This window comes from Condylura cristata, unplaced genomic scaffold, assembly GCF_000260355.1.
Source record: "Condylura cristata isolate star-nosed mole 26May11 unplaced genomic scaffold, ConCri1.0 scaffold00029, whole genome shotgun sequence".
Classification (NCBI taxonomy): domain Eukaryota; kingdom Metazoa; phylum Chordata; class Mammalia; order Eulipotyphla; family Talpidae; genus Condylura; species Condylura cristata.
In genome coordinates, this window is record NW_004567130.1 from 123,775 (window position 1) to 148,461 (window position 24,687).

Below are 24,687 nucleotides of genomic sequence, written 5' to 3' on the forward strand. Positions count from 1 at the left end.
CAATAGAGATGTAATTCCACATAAAGACAAAAAAAGAACAGTCTCATCTCGTATAGTTAATGATTAAAATTATTTATGTCTTCTTTTTATTTTTCACTAATACCTTAGGGGTCCAACTCTCAAAAAACTTTTGTACAAAGGTTAGCTGCTCTCCATTATTTCCCAAAATAATTACTCTAATAAAAGATGCTGCTATTTCTATATTTAAGGCTGAAATTCACTGAAAAGACCCAGACTTGCAATTTCTTTTATTAACTTTCGCTACCACTAATTTTTGCAACCACATGATTTACTTCCAACTTAAATGGTTCATATACACTGTCAATCGCCTTTTTATATTCAAAGTCTTAGATTATGTATGTGAAAACTAATTTATTAAACCTTGTACACAAAGATGAACATACCTTTATAGCAAGCTCATATGAAGAATGAAGTTACAAAAAGTAAAAGTGTTATTAAAACTGATGTATGTAAATCACTTACAAAAAAATACCCCAAATGGGGCAAAGCGGCTCATCCCTGATTTTCATTTGGTTACCAGAGTTGAAATATGAATTTAAAATGGTTAGAATTTTTTCTTTTAAAAAGTGATATATTAAACTTATATACAGGGTAATTAGCAAAACGTAGAAAGGGAAAACAATGTACAAAAGACAGATAAAACCATCATTCCTGACACACTCCAAAAATAGTATAAATCTCAAGAAACTATCCGGAAACCAGCACGTATTTATATCCCGCACCCCTCCCTCCACCACCCCAAGTTTTTATCAGTGAGAATAAAACACAGTGAACCAGCAAGCCCAGTTTTCCCGTTCTTCAACATTGGCCTGACTTTAGATCACAATTAAGCCTTGGATGGATTTTTAAACATGGGAGGGGCAATGAGAAGACAATTTGTCTGTCTACTAGTTAACAGAACACAAAGTTACAATTAAATAACTCTTGGTGCTATGTCAAACAGTTATTCAGAAGCTTTTTTGTTTTTTTGCTGGTTTCGAGGGGAGTTCTTTAACAAGTTTCTTATCCTCAGATACATTCCAGTAGATTCTGCCATATTTTCAAATTCAAATGGTGTTATTCCAGTCGCAAACTTGCTCATGTCAGGTACAGGACTGTGAATTTTAGTGGCCATTGAGGGGCTGGTGTCCACATGAAGGTCTTTCTGGTTGCCTCCATTCTGCATATCACAGTTTAGTACAACGTTGCCATTACCAAGACAAGCATCTTTAGCGCCCACTTGAGCAGACGCCTCCTCTTCCTTCTCACAAGGCACTGCAGCCTCAGAATCCGGACTCAAGGACTGTTCCATTTCTGATTTCTTTGCATGAGTGTTCGTGAACTCAGGCTCATCTGGCATCTGCTTTTCATAGGTTTTTCCCTCCGGGACAGGCAAGTCTAGCTCATTTGGACAAGGGGAAGAAGCAACCGAATTCCCAGTCAAGGGTGTGTCCATAGGAAGATCAGAATCACTGTTCACACTCTCTGCCTGCTCCAGGGCTGCCCATATTCGCCTCTGTTGCTCTTCTAGTTCTTCCAGAGTCAGAGCATCTTCGTCCATGGCTGCAGACGCTGTTCTGGTCTGGGGTGAGTCACTGGGAGTCAGTGGCGGGGTGCCCTTGGGCAGCGGAGGATTGAAGATAGGTGGTGGAGTTTCCCGGGGCAGTGGGGGCTGAAACTGAAAAGCTTCCCCACCCAGAGAGCCCTGCTGGTGCTCTACATCTGAAATGAGAAAGTTGTGATATTTTTAAGTTGTTCCAGCACTCAGTTTTACTGACAGATATTTGAATTCAGGTATATTTGGAGATTCAATGGACAAAAATAACTGGCTTGAGGGGAAATTCTGTGGGTGTCAGTTATCAAGACCATCACCTAAAGTCCTCTAATCCACCTGAGAAGACTGTATCAGGGGAGCTGGCAGGACAAAACCTCTCGGGAAACCAGTGTCCACGCTGTCTGTATCATTTTAAAAAGGACAAGAAAATCAGGGCATGCCGATCTATAGTCACTTCTAGGTAGCCTGCTGTAAGCAAAGGTTGGGGTTCCTGGAAGGACACTAGGAAATCAGGCCAGAAATGTAGGCGGCTACATCACTGAGTGGGGGAAGGCTGGAGATGGAGGCAAGGAGACAGGCAGGGGACAGTGGTCTCCTTCCTAAGGCTGTCCCTCATCCAGCTACTTACCTAGGCCTGTATGTCCTATGGACCCACTAGACCTGACGTGTCCAGAACAAAGGAAATTCTCCTAAAACCTGGTATCTCTTCAACTCACTGTTCTCTCCAATACAGTGGAATTTGGTCGAAGTTTCCAAAACCAAAATTCCAGTTCTCCCTTTTCTGCTGCCACACCCCAGGTTCTTGGATCTCTGAGATCCATCCTTTCCTGTAGTGACTCATGGCTGTTACCTTATTTTCAAGCCTACTACTTTGGCAAGGGATATTGCAGCCATCCCTGCCTCTAGACTACTAATCTATCTTTCCAAAATACAAACAAAGCTGGCCCTGCTAACTGTCCCACCTCATTAGAAATTTTTAGTGCCTTCCCGTTAGTGACAGGATGAAGTCCCGCAGGCCGTATAAAGTTCTCTATGCCCAAGAATCTACCTACTTCATCAGGTTACTCCTTACTGCCTGGTTTACATGCTGCCATCATGATTGGCCCAGTGTTGATAAGACCTGCTTCTGCACTCGCATTTCCTGCTGTCTCAAAAGCCTGCTGCTCCTCTCCCTAAAAGACCCTTTGAGAGCGGCACAAAGTCCTTGTCAAGAGTAGGGACTCAGTTTCTCCTTTGTGCCTCCATTAGATTGTAATAAGCTCAGCGGCAGCAAAATATACCCACTCTGTGTGTCACAATGGGCCACTACCTTTATAGGAACGTGGCATTTATAATCTGCAGTTTCTTAGTGACAAAGGGAAGTGAGCAAAGGCAGTAGCTGTCTTACTCAATCTTCTGTCCCCCACGATATAGTGTAGCAGAGGGGTCTAAAGTAGTGTTTGTGGAAAATTCAACAGAACAACATGGAATTTCAAAGGCTATGAAAACCATTATTGTTCAGGCAGTAACATTCAGAAGAGTATAACATACTGGTCACTTAGATTTTACTAAGTTAACACGTAAGAAAAAAGAATGGATAAAAAAAAGTGAAAGACTGAAAAAAATTCACTTGTAAGGGTATCAAGAATGATAATTGACAGAGAAGTCTGAATTAAGGGGCAATTCCAGAGATGCTGTTAGGATTTTTGTTACTGGTTAGAAAGAGAGGGCCAGGAGTAGGGTGGATGGTGTTGAAGATGAACAGCACTGCTCAGCCTCAATAATTACAAGGACACGGTTGCTATTTGCTATTAACTACAGCAAAGTGGCCTAAGAGGAGAAAGAAGAGCAGTGGGGGAGGGAAGGGAAGAGAACACAGCTTAATGATTACATTTTTTGAGTAATGTATGTTACACTTTTAAGAATAAACTATAACCAAACATTACATTAACCCCAGTATCACAATAAATACTATTAACAAATGTTAAAAAAAAAAAAAACAGGAAAAGACATTCACAATTGTATTGTCCCCCAGGTTTGTGAAATTTGCTAGCAGAATTTTCCACAGGAAAAATGACATTAGACCCACTCAGTGTTTGTCTTTCTGGAAACCATCTGTCCAGAGAAGCACCTGAACTGCACTCCTGCCATGCCGAATGGAAGCTGGTGGCAGGTTATGATGACACTAGGGGTGGGAAAGAAATTTACCTGAGTGTGAATAAACCTGCCTATTTCAAGCAGCAGCCCTCTTGGCACTTCAGCTAAGCAATTCTAAAACTTGGCTTTGTGCTGTTCATCTTCAACACCATCCACCCTAGTCCTGGCCCTCTCTTTCTAACCAGTAACAAAAATCCTAACTTTGATTGTTGATGATCATTCAAAGAACTTACACCCTCAAAGATCTAAAACCTGGACAGGGAACACTGAGAAACAACAGAAGGATGGAGTGACGAGGGGCTGGGAGACACAGGAAGGCTGAAGAGCTTTATAGCACCTGACCTTTGTAGAGGCTTCTACAGGCCCATCTCTAAGGTATGCAGCAGGGGCAAGAGTTCCATGCCTAAAAGACCTGAAATGACACATTGGCATTCCATACTACCCATAGTGAGTATGGCCTCAGCCATACTTCCTGAGGAGGAACTGTATCTGGCTCAGAGGCAGTGGTGACAGCCTGAGCCTGCGGTATGGGACTGAATGCATTCATCAGCCATGCCTGTGTACCAAGGCCTCTGCTGGTATTTGCTGAACCAATGGCATTCAGAGGTCGCAGGCTGCTTGCTTAACACCCTTTGGTCCCAACCATTAGCAAAGGGAGCTGGTTTTCTTTATAATCTTCTGCCTCTTGAGATAAAGCCAAACCTGTAATAAAGCCACAATAAGATATGCCCACCTACTTGGTTATGGCCTTTGGTAATTTGGATAAGGCTGCTCCAGAAACACAATTTTGTCTGGAACAACTACTTTTGGGTCTTTAGGAATTGCATGTTTTCAAAATTTTATAGGTATGTGGCAAAGGTTGTAATAATTCTATGCTTCATAAACTCTCTGACCTTGTTAAAAGTGAGGCTACTATTGAAGTAAAACTGCAGGTACCAAAAGTCTAGGCTGTGAACTCTACTCAGGCAGGCATCAAGAATGCCCTTGGCAGAGTAAAAAAAATTACGGAGGATGGTTTGGGGATTCTGAAGTCAAAATAATTTAATTTGGGACTTCAATTTCTCTGGACTGTAAGGAATTTCATTTAAATTCTCCCTGGAAATAGGAAAATGGGAACGTGGTTTACATTCAAATTTATTCAAATTTATTCAATAGAAATTAAGTATATTCATATCTATTGTTGGTATCTTACTATTAAGAGTGTCTATATGCATTTATCTTAATGTTGCCATTTAATCCCACTTCAGAATACCTGTTGTTATGTAGGACCCAATAGCTGGGTAGAATCTACGATGAAAAACAGAATAAGGAGTGAATTCAGAGGGACATTAGAGTTTAAGAAAGTTTGGATCCATTGCAAAACCTTCTGGGGGTAAAATGTAAACTACTCATCAGTAGTCCCAAGAGAAAACCCAAAGGAGCAGTGGTTGGTATCAAGGAAGCAAGGCCTTCACATGGGGGTAGGTTCCCAGGAGGCCAGCTTTTTCCTCTTTCCCAAGTGGGCAGAAGGGGCAATGTACTGAATTAACAAGAGCTGGGAAGAATAGCTAAGAAAGCTCAGCTCAGCTGTACTTCCTCCTCTTGGGACCAGCTTCCGGTAGGACACACATTCCCCCCAATCCTGACGTGCAGATGCAGGGCAGCTGGGGCTGTAGTGGGTTTGCCTTAGTGGGGATTCCAGTTTGCTGGCTTTCTGACCCATACACCAAGCTGTTTTCCAACTCAGCTTTTATCAGTAATGGCAGAAATGCTCTGATCACTAAGTATAAAAGATTTACTATTTAGTTAGTGCTTATAGAGGGGTTCTCATTTCTTGTGGAACTCACCAACCGACAAATAAGTCTCACCTTCTCACATCATCAAAAGCACAGGATGAAACCTACCAGAGTTGAGCTCCATGTCCACGGGCAATGCTGCTGAACTGGTTTCCTTCTTCTGCTTCTTTGGACTCCCAGGACTAGACTGGGATGAAGACCTCTTGCTGCCACTAGACCTCATGCTCGCCTAAGAGGGAAACCAAGCCAAACACTGGTTAGGTAGGGTAGAAAAAGAGTCATTCCATCCCTTCACTGAAGCTAAAACTAGGTAACTGGTGAATTTAGCTGTTTTTTTCCTTTTTAAAAGATTTATTTATTTATGCACACAAGAACTGGGATACAGGCCAGAGGTGTGGTGGGTGAGAGGATCCACCAGAGACGAGTAGAGAGCAGAACAGACAGATTGAAATTCACTGCTGAGAGGTCTGCCATGCCATGTGGGTCACCTCACTGAAGGGGGATCGAACTCGTAAAGTGCTGCAATGGCTACCGAAAGCTTCACAGTGCTGTTTTAACCCCTTGTGCCACCAAAGACCCTGTTTTTTCCTTTGACTCATCAGAAAACAATATGCAAAGCAAAAAAAGGCAATAAAGATGCAAATGAGTCACCGATCCCACAGATAAATGCTATCAATTTTCAAAAACCACAGTCCAGGGCCTTCCCTGGTGGCCCAACAGGTTAAAGCCAAGAATTATGAAGCTAGTTGCAGCCACTTCAGCATGAGTTGATCCCCTTATGAGTTCGATTCCTGGTCAGGGAAGTGACCCACATGGCGCATCACACTTATCTTGCCTCACCTGCTGCTCAACTCAGCAGTGTACTTGGTCAATCTGCCTGTTCTGCTCCCTACTCTGTCTCTGGTAAATCTTCTCACTGCCCCTGCACCTCTGGCCTACACCCTGGGTCTGTATGCATAAATAAATGAATCTTTAAAAAATAAAGTAAAAACATAGCCTGACAATCTATTTACCGCATGGATGTTAGAAGTCAGGTAACTGGCAAACACATCCTTCTGCTGGCATGCCTGCATTGGTATGGAACCAAACATCCTCCATTCCTAATGAGGAAAAGAGAAGGAGAAAATAAACATATATTTGGAAAATGTCATGCTGTGAGGTTTAGTGCAAAGGTACAGAAGTTCTCATATGTGATTTTCCTTTTTGGGAGAACTAATGAAAATAACAGTGCCCTAAAGGAAAACAATACAACTGCCTACAGAATGTTCTGAACGATCTTTAAACATCATAATTATTACATTCCAGAATAATACCACAGTATACTTACATCTGGAATTCCCCTGGGAGTAGAAATGTTGAAACCTGGGTAGTTCACCAATTTTGAGAGGTCATAAGTGACACTCTGATGCTGCTTCACTTCCCCCGCTTCTGCTTCCCCATCTGTATCATCTGTCACAGACCATCAGCAGAGTTAATATTCATGGCAACAGCATTGTTCAGAGAATGGCTTTTAATTATAATTTGTCAGAACCAAGAAAATTTTAAACCAATATCAACATGGTACTTTGATAAAAAATAAGTATTTAAAATCTTGGATACTTTGATTCTTCCATGGGTTGCTTGAAAGTCTCTTTTGTACTGACCTTACTATCTGTTTCATTCTCTGTTCCAATGCTTGCATTTTATTTAATAAAGGAGACGCTATTAAGACCTCTTTACCAATAACAGTAGTCACTCAAGGATACTTGGGGACCACTAATTATTTTTTTGAAAGATTTTATTTATTTTTACCTAGAACAACTATGGTATAAGCCAGAGGTGTCTGGGGTGAAAGGAGTCACAAATACAGAGCAGGAAGTAGAACAGGCAGATGTACTGAATTACACTGCTGAGGTGAGCAGCAGGCGAGACAGGAGCGATCTGCTGCACCATGAGTCAGCTCCCTAGCCAAGGATTTCCCTCGTGCTGCAGATAGCATCATAGTGCTTAAAGGAGGTCTCCAAGTTCAAGAACTTTTTTAAAATTTAGTAGCCAGATTTAAACATGAAATTTTGACATAACAGTATATCCAAAATATCCTTTTGAGACTGCATTCCTTTTTCATAATTAAATTTTTTTAAGTTTTTATTTATTTATGAATATAAGAGCTGGGGTGCTCTTATATATATATTATGAATATATATATACATGAATATATATATATATTTATGAATATAAGGCCAAAGGTGCAGGGGCTGAGAGGGTTCACAAAAGACAGAGTGATTCTCAAGTATCCCTGAACTACTATTGTTATTAGTAGTCTTAATAGCATCTCCTTTATTAAATAAAGGCAGATCTACTGTAATACACTGGTGAGGGTAGTAGGAGAGACAAGAGCAATCTGCTGAACCATGTGGATCAGCTCCCTGGCTGGGACTGAACTCATGCTGCAGTGGCTGGTGATAGCTTGATAGAGCTGAAACTTAAACCTTACACACTAGGGAGGCCCAAGACATAACTATAGGTCTTGACAGTGTCGCTAATTTTTTTTCTTTTAATGATTTAAAAAATATTTGTTTATTTATACATACAAAACTGGGGTGCAGGCCAGAGGTGCAGAGGCAGTGAGAGGATTCACCAGAGGCAAAGTGGCAAGCAGAATAGGCAGATCAATGAAGTACACTGCTGAAGGGAGCAGAAGACGAGGCAGGAGAGGTCTGCTGCACCATGTGGATTATTACCTCTAGGGCTGGGGATCAAACTTGCACTGAAGCAGCTGCAGCTAGCTTGCAGTGCTGCACTCTAACCCATTCACCACCAAGGAGGGCCCTCTTTTAAAGATTTTAACTATTTTTACACAGAAGAACTGGGATGTAGCCAGAGGTATGGGGAATGAGAGGATTCATGAGGTACAGAGCAGGGAATAGAACAGGCAGATTTTCTGAAATACACTGCTAAGGGGAGCAGCTCCAGGAATCCAATTCAGGCCACTATGGTGACAGCGATGAGACAACCCCTAGGGTACCAGGGATACCCTTTTTTTAATATTTTGCTATTATATTAAACATTATAAAAATATCATTGTATAAAAAGACAGACATCCCAATGATTGGGAAAAAATTTCCTCACACAAAACTAGTGATAAAGGATTGATCACAAAGATATACAAAGAACTGATGAAACTCAACAAAAATAAACAATCCCATCAAAAAATGGGCAGAAGAGCTAAAAAGACACTTCTCCAAAGAGGAAATGCAGATGGCCAACAAGCATATGAAAAAATGTTCACATCATTTGTAACAAGGGAGATACAAGTTAAAACCAGTGAGAATGGCACATCTTAAAACAACTAGCAACAACAAATGTTGGAGAGGATGTGGAGAAAAAAAGAGCTCTCCTAAACTGCTGGGGGAATGCAAACTAGTACAACCACTATGGAAAACTGTTTGGAGGTTCCTCAAACTGCTTAACATGGAGCTTCCCTACAACCCAGCAATCCCACTCTTAGGTATCTACCCAAAAGACACAAAAACACTGATTATTGCTGTTTAATTTACAATTGGAAAGACATGGAAACAGCCCAAATGCCCAAAAGTGGATGACTGGATTAAAAGGATGTGGTACATATACACAATGGAATATTAGTCAGCAACCAAAAACAATAAACACATGTGTTTTGCAGCAACATGGATGGAGCTGGAGAAGATCATGCTTAGTGAAATAAGCCAGAAAAAAAAAGGAAAAATACCGGATGGTTTCACTCACAGGAGTAGTGAGTAGCAGGAGTATAACAGACCAGGCGAGAAAATAATTGTGAACAGCTATATACCAGAGACATTTTATGGGGGTGGAGTGGGGAATGGGATCAAAAACAGTGGGGGGAGAGGAATGCACTGGACTATGATTATGGCACGTGGGTGATTTGGTGATGGGAAGCCCACGGGGATTACAACTGAGATGAAAAAATGTGTAAAATGAGTAAAAATAAACCAATATATTATTTAAAAAATATGTATCATTGTATACAAACATTTCCTTGTACACATGCGAATACTTTGCTAGAGCGGATACCTATGAGAGGAACACTACACTACAAGAAGGTCAGTAATCTAATTTCCACAGGTTTCTCTCTTGGTATTTACGTATTCCTATTACCATTACCAAGAAAGGCAAGAGATTATGAGGATTAGTTGGAGAGTTGGTAATTTTGCCCAGGTAGTAAAGCAAATCCAGATATCCATCTAATAATTTTCAATGAAATTTTTTTCCTTCTTTGCAAAAGAGGAAACACCCATCAAACTATTTTAGTTAACTCAGCATACACTAAACAAGCCAATAAATCCTATCACATTCTGATTTTTGAAGAAAAAAAGAAAAAGACAACACTTAAGCTGACTTAAGTGTTACATGCTATACCTCGTCCGTCATAGAGTGCAAGTCCTGAATTCTCCAACTCCGCCTCTTTAAGCCACCCAGGTGGGTATCCCAGCTGGCGCATTCGATATATAAAGGGTGGAAGACTTTTCTCAGTCACCCCCAGAGCATCCTGAAGTTCCTCACTAAATATAAAGAAAAGAAGAAAAAATATTGTTATTTGGATTAAAAGACATCTGCTATTTTAAAAATAATTCTGTCCTATGTTACATAACATGTGGTATGTACCTAACAGATAATTGTTAAGATTTCAATGAATGTTTCTGATTGATAGACATGCTAGAGAATCCTTAAATACTAAAAACTACCCCAATATACACAAAACATTCTAAGTACTGGGGAAACAGAAATGGTATGTTAAAATTGACAGAGGTACCTAATAACTCCAGGTTTGAATCTTCCAAATCTCTCCTCGACCTCTTCAGCATGGTATCGCTGCTGAAAATTCTGATTGTTTGTCTCACCACAGGCATCCATGTACTCTTTCCGTTTTTCACTTATTCGCGCAGCATTACGGGGCTAAATGGTAATGTATTTGAAAAGAATGGTATCAAGCAGTTTAGAAATAGTCCAGAGATTAAGGAAATGCAGGTACTTTGTTTAAGGTCAAACAATTTTACTATAAAGGGTATAAGTATAAAAGTGGCAGATATCATAGAAAAACAATCAAGGAAAAGAAGTCACTAACTTGCTACCTTGACATTACCATAATATAAAATCAAGTTTTTACAACCAACTCTAAAAATTAATTTCTACATAATGTTTCATTCACCTCAAGCACAGACCACTATTACTATTTTTTTACTCTAATGTTAGGTATGAATTTGGAAAGACTTCACATTCAAGGGCTACAGAAGTTTCTTCATGTCACACCAGGCCATAAATATGTCACAATAATGAGAAAACTCTGGTTCAAAGATTTTTTTATATGAGAAAAATTTACCATTGGGCAATCTTTTATCTGATGTTCTTCAGAACCACAATTGAAACAGTGAGGCTTTGGCCTATTTGATCAAAAAACAAAGATTTTCACAATGTAAATAAAATCATAAGAGCAAATCAATAAAATTTTTTATGATACCAAACTGTATTAGACAAAAAGGCACCAAGACCTCAGGTTACTAACATCTGCATAATTAGTACACTTTCATCACCTGTACTTAGTGATGTAAATAAACAGTACTTTTACTCATCTTTTCACCAAGAAACCTTATGTTCCTAATTCATCTGTTACCTCTTGAATTTTGTGAATTCTGGCTCAAAACAGAAGAACTGAGGCAAACAGATGATTTTATTTCCTCTAGTTAATATGGGAAGGGGCAAATGGTCATAAGACAGCAATTAAATAGCCAGCAATAATGACACCTTTCCACCCACCCAGAGACCTTGGGAATGAACCCTTGGGAGTGTATTCCAATACACAGATGACTGATTTGAACATTTAATATATGTCTATATATTGAAATGCCAGATCAAACTGTAATTAACTTTATAGTAACCCAGCAATAAAGACTATTAACTATAAAGACTATTAACTATTCAAGCTAAAAGAGTTTATAATTTTGGTTTTAAATAAAAGAAGAAAATGAAAACAACTGCCCACACAAACCTTTTTGCCTTTACTTGTATTTCTTGCCCTTCTAGAGAAACAATGTGGCTGAAGACTTGCTGGTACCTTTAGTGAATTTTATTAAGGAATAGTTATCATAGTCTGCAAAATATGGTAAATTTTTTAAAAGGTGAACTTATTGGCAAGATGCATAAAAGATCTTCATTCACTATGTAGGATACTTGGGTATTTCCCATCCTTCGGTAAGCTGAGGGTTTTCATTTAGTAGCGGTTGCCCCAATTTATCAAGGCAAAAATTAGTAAAATACAGGACACTTCCTACAACCTGCAGAAAACAAGTCAAAAATATTGCTATTTGAAAATGCAGGAAAAAAGACATTAAATAATGTAAGACTAAGATTAATTGTTCTAAAAATTTTTTTTGGATAGAATCATCAGAAATGATGATCATCAACTCCTTATAAAAGGAGCCAGATATCCATGTGCAAATAAAAGCTACATCTTTAAGCTTCCTTTGTCTCCTAGAGCATTGACTTTTCATTTTATTTTATATATATATAAATATTTTAATCATTCTTCATTTTGTACATTTTTTCGTCCATCCCCCGTTTCTCATTTCTTTGTAGCAAGACTTGCAGAAAATTTATCTATGTTCTCATTTCCTTTCTTCATACTTTTTTCTCTTCAAATTTTGTAACTTTATATAATGAACTGAAAAATGGTACAGTCAAAACCAGGTTCTATGTAAATTCATAATTGTTAACTGACATTTTTGTGCACAAGTCTGTCTTTCTTCTTATTGAGTGACTAAAAGAAAGGACATTATCACTCCTATCTTGTCTAAGACACTATTTTCCCTCGTCAAAGGTTAATACAAACATCCTAACTGGTCTTTCGCTTATGCACAGGTTATGTGGTTACAGACAATTTTCCTGACATTTTACCACTCACATACTTCGAGTAGCCTGCAATGAGTAAGAACCTTCTCCTACAAACCACAATACCATTGTCAAACCTAAGGAAAAACTCCCTAATATCATCTATCTTCAATATATATTCAATTTTCCCCAAATGGTCCTAAAATGCCTTTGTAACTTCTTTTAAAAACCCAAGGCAGAATTTGATGAGGATTCTCATGTTGCATCTAGAGATATCCTTTTGTCTCCTCTAATCTACAGTGTTCGCTCCACTTTTGTTTAAAATGGCATTATGTTCCCTCCAGGACATCTCCTCTAAGCCTTCCAACAGGGTACTAAGCTTCTGATGATAGAGCTGTTCAAAGGGCCTACACACAGCCAAATTCAACAACCAGCTCCCCATCTATATCTTAACCTAACAGCAATCACTGACACTGCTGACTCCTTTCTTCCTTCTAGAAAACCTTCACTTGGGATACTGGACACCCTTCTCGTTTTTCTTCCAACCTTGCTAACCAGTTCATCTCAGTCTTTTTTGCTCAATCCCCTTCTCTAAGGATCATTGCATAGTCCTCCTCTATACTTTCATTCCTAACTGATTCACCCAGAATCAGGGTGTGAGATATAATTTATATGCTGACAATCCCCAAATGTTCAGTTCTGGTTCCTGAACTCCAATCCTGCATATGTGAAGTGCTGCCTTGTCAGCTCACACTGGACACATAATAAACATTTCAAACTCACTCATTTAAAACTACACTGGATTCCTACTCCTTCCGAAATCTGTTTCTCCATCCAGTCTTTCCCATCACAGCAAAGGTAACAAAAATCTTACAGCTCCTTCAGCATTCTCACTACTTTCCATATTCTATATCCAACTGTTTAATACATTTGATCAATTCTACTCTCAAAGTATATCCATGTTCTAACATTTCTCATCACCACCACTTTCACTCTAGTCTAAGTTGCCATTTTCTCTCACCTGATGTCAACACAATAATGTCCTAACTGGGCTTCTGTTTCCACTTGCAAACAGCTACAGACTATTTTCCATATAGAAGCCAGTTATTTTAAAAATTCATGTCACATTTCTGCTTAAACCTTCTTATAGCCTCATCTCATTCAGAGTAAAATCCAAAGTCCTTACTATGGCCTAGTATGCAACATAAAGATTCAGATGATATATACTCTGGAGACAGAAGATCTGGATTCAAACCTGGTTTTGTCACTATTAGCCAAGGGGCAACCAACAAATTACTCAGCTGGTCTGTTTCTGTGACAAAAGTAATCATAGCACCTTCACAAGTAATATTTGTAATGTACTGAGGCTGGGGAGATGGTGAGCAATTTGGGCTTGCCTCTACCTCACAGCTTGACCCTCCCAAACTCCAGCCCAGAGTGAGGCTCAACCCCGCAGGCTGTTCAGGTCTTGGCTCACTAACCACTCACTACCCAAGCAGAGGAGTCCCCAGGTAATGTGGACCTCCCATCTTGCTTCACTGTGCACCCCATTAGAATATAACTCACTGAGAGTGGGAACTTTGCCCCTTATTTCACTGCTGTGTTCCTGGAACCAAAAACATTGCTTGGCCCAAGAAGCATCAGTAAATATTTACTAGTACCTACTCAAGGACTAAAGAAATACACAAAATTCCCAGAAAGATACTATTATAAATCCTAGTACTTAGTATTAAAAAGAAAATGAAAAATTATCAATTAAATTTCAGAAATTTTTCATTCACGTGTCCTGACAGGATTTTGGTCTTTGACTATGGAGTTCACATTTTTTAAGATACACCATTACATTTTTCACATCTCTGACAGACTTTTGCTTTCTGAAATTTTAGCTGAAATGTTCTTTTTCTGTACTTAATTCAATTAGTTCCTAACTCTTCCATTTGACGCTATACAGAATGACTTAAAATGGTGCCTTTTGTAAATAATAGCCATTATCACATTCACAGAGATGTGAAACTCTTGTCAATAATGTCTGTAAGCTCTTCATCATTCCAACACCCCATTCCAACACCCCCAAGCCCTCAAAATTGGACACAACACCCCATAAACACGAAAACTCATCTTTCTTCAACAGAATTCAAGATTATCTTCTTTAAAAAAGTTACAGAATACAAAAATCACACCACCACACTGCATCCAACTGTAATCAGGTACTGAAGTTTTAATGTAGCTTATCACCATTAAGTTTCTTCTATTTTTTTGCCCACCATTTAAATCTGTCAACATTCTGAATTTCATATTTGCCATCTTTTATATTTATTTATTCCTCTCAATTTCACCCTTCTCCAAGTTCTACAACTCTGTTTCCTATATCTTCATCCAAATTCTTAAAAATAAACATAAAAAGACTGGTCGGGACAACAGTTTCCCAAAGTAGGCCTATTGTGTCCCCAAGTCACAATGCATAGTTATTATGAAGCAAAATATAATACAAAAAGGCTGAAGTCTACCCTATTATAGTAAATTTAATAAACGTGCAATCACTCGATGACCTGTGACTACACAGACTGCAGGCTACCATTTCAGTGCCACCCAACTGCCATAGGATAGGAATCATAGCGCAGAATTCAAAACTAACACATCCAAACTTACACTAAAAGCTTCCTTGTTGTTTTTAACAGCACAAGACTCTTCTACTTTATGATCCTCTTCTAACATAACACTGGATGGCTAACACAAAGAAAAACACATGTTAGAAAGGGATAACCAATTATTAGTGACTTTAAATTTCAAGTATTAGGAACCTGAATACACTCCTTTACTTTCTAAAAGACTTATTAAGGTGCATAAAAATTTGAATTCATCACTGTGGTATTAGGATGAGTTTTCAAGCTGGGAATACTTATGAAAGAAATTTTACAAGTGAGAAAACAAAATTATAAAAACAGCATCATTAGCATATGCTATGAATTTGTTAATTAATATTAATTATAGAATGTCCTGGAAAGGCAGACTTAATCTTGAAATCATATAACAAGAAAGATTAAAAGCAATTTTATATTACTGGCTAATACTTGACAGAACTCAAGCTACTACAAAATTTTTTAAGTGTTCCTCAAATTAAAATTAAATAATATTGTTTTTAGCATTAAGCGTATGTTGTTTCTTAAATATTTAGAAATTGAGGTCCTCCCTGGTGGCGCAAGGAGTTAAGTTACAGTACTATGAAACTCTGCAGCCTCTGCAGCACAAGTTGGATCCCCGGCCCGGGAGCTGACCCACATGTCACAGCAGACCCTCCTGTCTAGCCCAATGCTCCCCTCCCCAGTGTATTTTAGTACATCTACCTGTTCTGCTCCCCACTCTGGTGAATCCTCTCACCACGTGCACCTCTCGCTACACCCCAGTTCTTGTATGTATAAATAAATAAGCCTTTTTTTAAAAAGAAGGAAAGAAAATCCTATGGCTGCATTTGACTATGGAGGAGGATTTGAGGTGAACAATCTTAACAATCACTAGGAGTTGATTCAAGAGTAGCCACATGACTTAATAATTGGTAGTAAAAAGCATGACCTATTACTCTTTTAAATTTGAAATACCTGGGGCAAAAGATTAAAGGAAGTCTTTTCCACATCATTTTTCTGCTGGTCCTCAAATCTTCTGACTAAATTTGATACAAATTCCTCTATTTCTTGATGATATTGCCTGTGTAAGAGGATGAAATAGTCAGAATCCATAGTAAAACACTGACTAAATTAAAACTGTAAACACTGTTAAAAGTTATCAGGGGCATTTTGTCATTTTATTTGTTCACACTAACACTCAGGAAACTATTTCTTAGAAAAAATGCACATTTGTTGCCAAGTTAACTAACATTATAATAACCTAACAGTCCTTGGCCTTATAGCAGCTAGTAAACATTTATTCAAAAAAAGGTAGATTTTAATTACAAATTTATGTACTTAAGTACACAATAAGTGTATATTTCTTAAAATTCTGTGTAATTTATAGAGATGTAATCTGGATTGATGTATTTATAGATTTCCCCCAAATTTTCCATTTCTAGGGGCTATTTCAAATAGTCAACAAAGATTTGAAACAATTATCACTGTAAATCTATTGTCACACTGGGTTTTGTTCTACAGCCTAGTATTTGAGTAATACAAAATCCAGAGGAACTAAAAGAGCTACACATTGAAAAGCTTTCTTCCTACTCTGTTTCCTAGACACATATTTCTGCAACACAAAGACAACCAAACATTCAGTTCTTCCATATCCTCCTCCTAGACTCTACTCAAGGTAACACCCATGTTGATATCAAGCTGGAGGAAAAAAACAAACAAAAAAGACCAAAATGCAATGTAAAAAAAAAACCACTGAGGTCCAGCTCTAGAAATACACTGAACACATATTCTTCAAAGCCTTGGTCAAGAGGCGCCAAAAGGAGTCAGTTGGATAAACAACTTCCTCCATACAGACTTCTTTCAGTTCTCTTTAGCTCTGTCATTCTGAGATGTCTGCCAGCAAAATGTCAGGTGAATGCTGCAGAAATAATGCTGTAGTGAGCTAGAGCAGATACCAGTTCTAATCTGGTATCAACAACACTGCTAGAGCCATCACACCTCTGGTACTGACCTTGCTGCCGCTGCATTCACCACCCAGCTTTCCCCACTTCAGAGCCCTGGGCTCTGCTGAGAGAGCACAGGGAATGAGCCTGCCACACATCTAATGCGCCACATGGCTCCATTATCTCCTTCTCCTTGCCCAGCATAAAAGATAGCAATATGGTGAAGTAAGAGTGAACAAACCTCTGAGATATCTCTGACGGAGGAAGAAAAAGGGCAAGGCCTCAGTTTCAGAATACTCGAGCAAGCACTGCAGGAATGCCTTAAGTTACCCTCTATCCAAGCTTCTTGTGGGTGTGCAAAAGTTTAGTTTCAATATTAAAAACAGGGCCTCCCTGGTGGCTCAAGGGGTTGTCTCAGCACTTTGAAGCTATTGCCAGCCATTGCAACATGAGTTGGATCCCTGGCCAGGAAGGTAACCCATGTGGCACAGCAGACCTCTCCTGTCTTGCCAGCTGGTCCCCTCAGCAGTGTATTTCAGTAGATCCTCCTGTTCTGCTCCCCACTCTTGTCTCTAGTGAATCCTCCCACTCCCCCATATCCTAGTTCAGTATGCATAAATAAATAAATCTTTAAAAAGTATTAAAAACTGTAACAGCACATGGGTTTTAAATGTAGCCAACAGGGAAAACTCAGTCACCTGATTTTGGAGGAGAAAGGTCTAACGTTATTTACTGTGCTTTTATTTTTTAAAGATTTATTTATTTATGCATACTGAACTAGGATATGGGGGAGTGGGAGGATTCACTAGAGACAAGAGTGGGGAGCAGAACAGACTGAAGAAGTATACTGCTGAGGGGCACAGCGCAGCAGGCAAGACAGAAGAGATCTGCTGCGCCATGTGGGTCACCTCCCTGGCCAGGGATTGAACTCGTGCTGAAATGGCTGTGCTTTAACCCCTTTGTGCCACCAGGAAAGGCCCTAAGCAGAGAGGATCTTTAAACTATCCACAATCACATATATGTGTAGAGTAGTAATCTGGGAACAAATTTAGGTTTATGAGATTGCGATGTCCTTGCTTTTATCTTAATTCCATAATTTTAAGTAAAAAAAGTAGAAATGAAAACCAAGAGCATTATTTATAGTAGGCATTCCTTCATAAACACATTAACTCATATTTAGGAAAAGGAATTACTTACTTTGAAATAACATTGTTCATAAAAAGAATCTGCAATAAAGGTCCATCTAACTTAGTATTGTCCACCAATATTCCACTAAAACAGAAGTTAAAACAATTTCTTAGAAAATATTAAAGTAAAATTGCATATGAAAACATACAACCTTTATAGTTCTTAAATACCAAGATTCTATATTTTAGAAATAAAATCAAGAACTTGTTTTAAGAAAAATCTTAAGCTTTCACCAATTTAACCTACTTTAATGGTTTTTACAAAAGTATCACTTAAATTTTTTAAAATCTCATGTAAAAATTTCAAAACTAGTTATTCTTTCAGTTTTCAACCAGAAAGTTTCCTTATCTAATAGTTTATTTCTATACAAATTGAGAGACTCTAAGGTATAGCTAAACCAGCAAATTATAGGAATATATATTCCTAAAACAACCATGGTGAGTTTGATTTGGAAATATATGGGGAAATTTACACTTCATAAATAAGTGGTTAAGAGTCTTGGTGGATATAACACATTTCACCATCTCAATTCAAGACTCAAGTGATATCAAATGTGTAGTATTGCTGGATTTGACCTGCAAAAAATAGAACTGAAATGCAGTCTGGAAACCTGCAATGCATCTCGGCTATTAACTGGGGCCAGCGGCATCTGATTCTGCTTCTCATCTGCCTGTACCGCAAGTGAAATCAATCTGTATTTAGAATTACTGGCATCAATAAATAAAACATGAAGAGGTTCAGAATTTGTTTCGGTGTGTATGAATCTCGGTTTTTACACAATGCTTTTTAAAAATCACATCCAGGGCCTCCCTGGTGGCGTAGAGTTTCAGCACTATCACTGCAATAGCCTGAGCTCAATCCCCTGTCAGGGAGCTGACCCACTTGACACAACCAACCTCTCCTGTCTCATCCGCTGCTCCCTTCAGCAGTGTTTTTCAACCTGTTCTGCTCCCAACTCTGTCTCTGGTAAATTCTCTCAGCCCTCCCCCCCAACCCCCACCTCTGACCTACACCTCAACTCTACAAAAAAAGTAAATAAAATCTTCTAAAAATAAAAACCACATCCATTTCCATAGTCTTTGACTGGAATCTAGTTTGAGCAATCAGCTCTAACGGCTTCCACTTGGGGAAACTTCATACAGGCTATACAGGGAATATTATTAAGGAAATCATGCCAGTTACTAGCTGTAATAATGAATATTGTGGTAGTGCATGAAAAATCTTTTTTAAAAAAGCAAGCTGAAATATTTGGGATAAAATGTGTATAAGAGATTAGAAGAAAATATGGCAAAAAATACTATTACATGTAAATGATGAAAATCTGGGTTTTATTTACTGTTCTAACTTCTATGTTTGTGATTTTCTTGGATACAAGAAAGAGAAACTTCTGATCACAATAGTTCCAAGGATAAGGACTAAATCAAGACACTGTGGGCGCAAATTTTATCTAGGTGATTTTATTTCTCTCTTTTCCTTGGTTGTTTGTAGAACACTTCCTTAGCAGCCTGACAATACATGCGGTACTAATTTTAAAAAAACTAATCATTTATTTTTCATGACATTAAGAATAGTTTCTTATAAACCAGCAAAACATAAAATATCCTAATTTTTTGAACTCAGTTAATTATAACACTTTTCCAAATAAATATTTAGCATTTAAATTATCAACTCCTGGAAATTTTAAGATATCTTCAAATACATAAAAATAATTTTTAAAGACTCTCAGCTATGTATATCTGCTATGCCTGTTACAAACGTTAGGTCACAATTTTCTATATCTCTCAGCTACGTTCAATACACTTATAGCTAACCAAAAATAAATTTAGATTCCACTATGCTCACATAGCGGAAGGAAGATCGGGTATGGAAAGGTCATTTAAAGTATATCTAAATTTAAAAAATATATATATATATATATATATATATAAATTCTAAAATTTTAAACTTTTGGTCACAAATATGTCCAGCTGGCACCAGAAACAAAATAGTGCATGTGAAATGCCACAATGACACCCCCAAACTCTGGAAACTTTAAAACATCATTCCACATAATAAATTTGTACTTTGACAAATATTCTAGACTTATTGAGCCACTGAGGTATCGACATTCAACGGTCTATCAAAATGCCTGACTGCAAAGTTGTATGTTTTCTTTTCTTTTTTTTTTTTTTTTTAAGATTTCTTTATGTATACAGAACCAGGGTACAGGCCAGAGGTGCAGTGAGAGGATTCACCAGGGACAGAGTGGGGTGAGACTGACAAAAGTACTCTGCTGAGGGGAGCAGTAGGTGGGTCAGGGGAGAGGTCTGCCACCTCCCAGGTAGGGATCAAACTCGAGCTAAAGCAGCTGTGGCTAATTTCATAGTGCTGCTCTTAACCGGTTGTGCCACCAGGGAGGGCCTTCACTGTATGTTTTCAAAGGCACATGACTTTCTCTTCTAAAATGTTGTACCTCTGAACACATCTTAACTGTAATAAATTTTTCATTAGCATACTATGATTTAATTTTAATACCCCACAGATGTTTACTGAATAGGAGTATCTGCTATTCCTGTTGTAAAGAATATCTGCTATGCCTGTTACAAACATTAGGTCACAATTTTCTATATCGTATCTCAAATCATCCCACCTAATATGAGAATTCAAATTCCATCCTCACAGATTACAAATAGAAGGTCATTCTATTTGGGTACATTGAACAAAAACACAAAGACCTTAAAACACATTTTTTACCAGTAAGTTGTGGTTCAGTGTTAATATCAGTATTTAAAAAATAAAGAACACCAATGGTCCAAGAGCTCATACCTTGGTCGAGTCAGAATGTTCAATTTTCTTTTAAGTTCTTTATGTTATTACTTGTTAAGGAATGTAAGCTGTCATTAAACAGAATCAAAAGGATCATAAAATTCAACTGCTCTCACTTTTTGCTGTCAGACAATATTTTTCGAACGACTCCCTGGGCTCCCATTTTGTTGCAAGACTAGGCATTTAGGTTTAAAATTTTAGAGTTTTCAGACTTTGCAATAATTTGTAAGATACTTTCACGACGTTCAAAATAGACTAATGGACTGAACCAAAAACTGTTACTCAAACAAGGGTGGCCCATCAGAAGTTAGAGCCGTTGGCTTAGGTAAAAATTTCCAAATCAAAAGTATTAAAGACTGTGAACAAGTAAACACAGTAAAACAAACAAACGTCAGACGAACCTAGCCCAGGATCTACGGATGCCCACCGCACCATGCTGCCAAACTGCCTGTATTTTGAAATTTTTCATAATAAAACGTCGAGGAAAAAATAAAAAATTTCGAAACCTAAAACATTTACGGTCCTTTTTCAGAAATCACTTTTTATAAGGCAAACTCCTTGAGCCAAAGGTTATCTGTACTTAAAGGAAGAAAACACGACCCTCAAAGAATCTAACCCACTAACAAATCTTACTAGAAAGGCTGTATCCATGTGACTTAAGTCAAAGGTAAACTTTTGGGGCGCGTTTTCCTCAAGCTAGACGTCGCTTCCTCCACCGAATCTCTTTCCGGGAGGAGGGACTTTCCTTAGAACCCCCATCTGCATCTTTGCAGGCCCCAGACCCCAAATCCTGGGATTACCCAAGCTGCGGCCCCGCTAACGAAAAGATCTGGTCACCCCTGACGCACGCGGGGATCGGGGAACGCTTCCGGAAGGGGAGCAAACGGGGCCAGACCGCCGACTAACCGCAGAAAGGGTTGGAAGACCCTGAAAGCCGTCGCGAATCCGGGGACACAGCGGTCGGAGCGCGGGGTCCCCAAGGCCCCGCGGGCCGCACCGCCACCCGTAGCCTCGAGTGCCCCCCCAGGGCCGAGAGCGACCGACCTCGGAACTCCGGCCCTGGCGGAACGTCAGCCCACGCCTCCCAGGCACGCAGCGACCCCACGCCCGGTAACAGGGCCCGGCGAGCGGGAAGGATATTTTCCGCGCGGAGCTGCTCGACGGTTTCCTCGCACTGCCGAAGCCGCTCCCGTAGCTCGGCGTCATCCGCCACGTTCTCGTCCTCCTCGTCGCCATCGCCGTAGTCGTCCTTGAAACGGGTGTGAACAGGCTTCGGCATTGACTCCTCCGGGTGGTCGAACGCCTCGAACAGCTCTAGGTCGCCAAAATCCACCCCCGCCGCCATTTTGGGCCGCAGGAAGGATTCGGAGAGGCGGAGCCAGGGGCGAAAGTGGGAGGGCGGTGTCGCTCTCTGGGCTCGGGCCGGGCGGGGCCACCCAGTAGGCTTTTCTCCTCACGCAGGTCGCTGAAGAGGCACGAGGGGCGGGCCACTGCCCTGGACTACAACTTCCAGGATGCAAGGCGTCTCAAGTCTTTCTCCCGAGTTTCCTGGGGAGCACGTCATGCTGGGTCATGTGGTTTCTACGCAACCAACTCATTGTTTGCAATGCATACTGGGATTGGTTCTCTTTAAACGGGAAGATAGGCTGCTAGAATAGATGTGTGAGAACGTTGGGCCGTCCTGGTTCTGCATCTAGGGCTGAAACGTCGCTTGGTTCGTCACAGATTCTGGTTGCGTGCTAACAGCAGCCAGAGAGTAAGGATCTCCAGTTTTGCCACAGGCTGCTCTGTCAAACGACTTGGGTTTGCTGGGATTGTGTGACTTTTTAAATGAAAAATCAGATTGTTAAAGCATTTTAAATGTTTCTGGTGACTTTCGGGGATTTCTCTCGTCCAGTTACTCGTTCATTCAGTATTAGTTACCACATTCAGTGTGCCAGCCACTGTTCTAATACAAAAAAGTAAAGAATATCCCTGCCTCTCATGGGAAAAGATGGAGGGTAGGAAGGATAAATAAGCACCCCTGAATCTTCCTATTCATGGGGCAAGGTGGATGTTGATGGGCATTCATTATAAGAAATTTGTGAAAACACAGCAAGTTAGGGACAGGCAATAAACTTGGTATACTTTGGGGATCTACTTAACTATTGACGTTTGAACTGAAATATGAAGTGTTAGAGGGGCAAAGATGGGTTGAGGACTGAATTCAGAGCTCTCCCGGCTCAGGAATCCCTTTTGAAAAGGCAGAGTGAAGCAAGCAGCAGCTGGGACTTATAGCTCAGTGCTCATGGGTCAAATGAGGGTTCCTGTTTCCACCCCCAAGTCGTTATTTTAAGCAGTTCTTGACACACTTTTTCATTTTGTCAGTCCTGGATTGCATAACAAAAAGTATTGGAGATGGCGCGAAAGTAAAGTTTTGAGTCAGTAAACATGACATATTCTTACAGTACTCAAGCCAATAAATGCTTGGGTAGCAGTAGTGTCAGTGGAGCAGAGAGTATTTAGATGCAGAGAATATTAGAAGATAAAATTTAAGCAACAGGGCTAGTTGAAGGATTGATAAAGGAATGATTAAAAAAGGGGTGGGGGTTTGTAAGTAAAAATTTGCCACATTCTAATTTAAGAAACTCGTTGAGTATCATTTAAGATAGAAAATAGATGTGGACAGGGTTTGGGAGTGCAGAGAGCTCCCTTACAGGTAACTGTAAAGAAGTAACTGCCAGGGGTAAGAAATTTCTTAAGCATTTCAGTTATCATTGCAACGCTGAAGGTTAAAAAAAAAAAAAAAAGGATACAGATTTAGCAGTTGGATTTTGGGTAAAGTTAGGAACTAAATAGTTTAACAGTTGCATGTTAAGAGTTTTTTATGGAAAGTGATTTAACTGATTGCATAAGAAAACATGTACATCTTGAAAAACACAAAGTTTAACAAATCAAAACCCACCATCACCCAAGCTGAAAGAAAACTTCACCTTTGAACTTGTATTTTTTGCCAACATTTAAACACAGCTACCAATCCTGCTCTATCTTCTAAATTATCTTCAAAGCTAACTTGTTCTGACACTTTTTCTATCTTGCCTCAAATATTTTAACCTTATGGCCCTGTCTTCATTATCTAGTGGGCTATTTATATTTATGGTCAGTTTGTAAGGCTAATACCCAAAACATTAGTCATGCAGTGCAAGATTTTGAACTGAAATAAATCATAGTAACAGCCTAAGGGGATAACAAAAGATTTAAATGAAAACACTTCTTATCCATGTTAAAATGCAAAATATACAGTGAGTTTTAAAATTAACTATGAAGTATCTCTGCAGTGGCACAAGGAGTTAAGTCTCAGCACTATGAAGCAACCAGCAACTACAGCACAGTTCGATCCCCAGTCAAGGGAGCTGACCCACATGACAAAGTATACCTCTCCTGTTTTGCTCCCTGCTCCCTTCAGCAGTGAATTTCATTCAATCTGCCCATTCTGTTCCCATCTCTGGTGAATTCTCTCACACCTCTACAGTATTTCATTCAACCTGCCCATTCTGCTCCCATCTCTGGTGAATTCTCTCGCACCTTCACACCGCTTGGCCTAACAACCCAGCTCAACTTTGAAAAAAATGCAATTCCAAAGGGATACATGTTAAAGGATATGTCAAAAGGATATACTATGTCACAATCTCATGGTTAAACCTGGCTACTGATTTTCTTTCTAAGATGTTGATGCATACAAGAACCGGATACAAAATTTCTCTGGGCCCTCCCTGGTAGTGCAACAGGTTAAAGTGCAACACTAACCTAAACCACAGCAGCTT

General features: G+C 39.4%; 1 protein-coding gene across 2 annotated transcripts; it reads right to left on the bottom strand.

The window, feature by feature from the left end:
• ZCCHC8 (zinc finger, CCHC domain containing 8) lies at window positions 1-22,715 on the bottom strand. 2 transcript variants are annotated; one of them, XM_004690801.2, is made up of 14 exons: window positions 22,025-22,715; window positions 20,885-20,927; window positions 18,089-18,163; window positions 15,924-16,029; window positions 14,977-15,054; window positions 11,671-11,774; window positions 11,489-11,554; window positions 10,823-10,883; window positions 10,256-10,398; window positions 9,862-10,004; window positions 6,794-6,915; window positions 6,480-6,566; window positions 5,575-5,695; window positions 1-1,722 (listed from the first exon to the last, which is right to left on the bottom strand). In XM_004690801.2, exons 1-14 carry the CDS (start codon window positions 22,227-22,229, stop codon window positions 965-967), a joined length of 2,112 nt encoding a protein of 703 aa, XP_004690858.1. In that variant the 5' UTR covers window positions 22,230-22,715; the 3' UTR covers window positions 1-964. The 2 variants fall into 2 exon arrangements, with proteins under 2 accessions (XP_004690858.1, XP_012586647.1); XM_012731193.1 differs by lacking the exons at window positions 10,823-10,883; window positions 11,489-11,554; window positions 11,671-11,774 and having other exon boundaries at window positions 2-1,722.
• Window positions 22,716-24,687: the final 1,972 nt, after the last annotated feature.

Bases quoted from the DNA above. Each gene is read 5' to 3' on its own strand.
- ZCCHC8 (XM_004690801.2), bottom strand. From the start codon at position 22,229: ATGGCGGCGGGGGTGGATTTTGGCGACCTAGAGCTGTTCGAGGCGTTC. The intron at 15,055-15,923 runs GTATTTCAAATT...TCTTTGTGTTAG, and splicing joins CCTTTAATCTTTTGCCCCAG to CCATCCAGTGTTATGTTAGA. The intron at 6,916-9,861 runs GTATAGCATGTA...GGTCTGTGACAG, and splicing joins TGCACTCTATGACGGACGAG to ATGATACAGATGGGGAAGCA.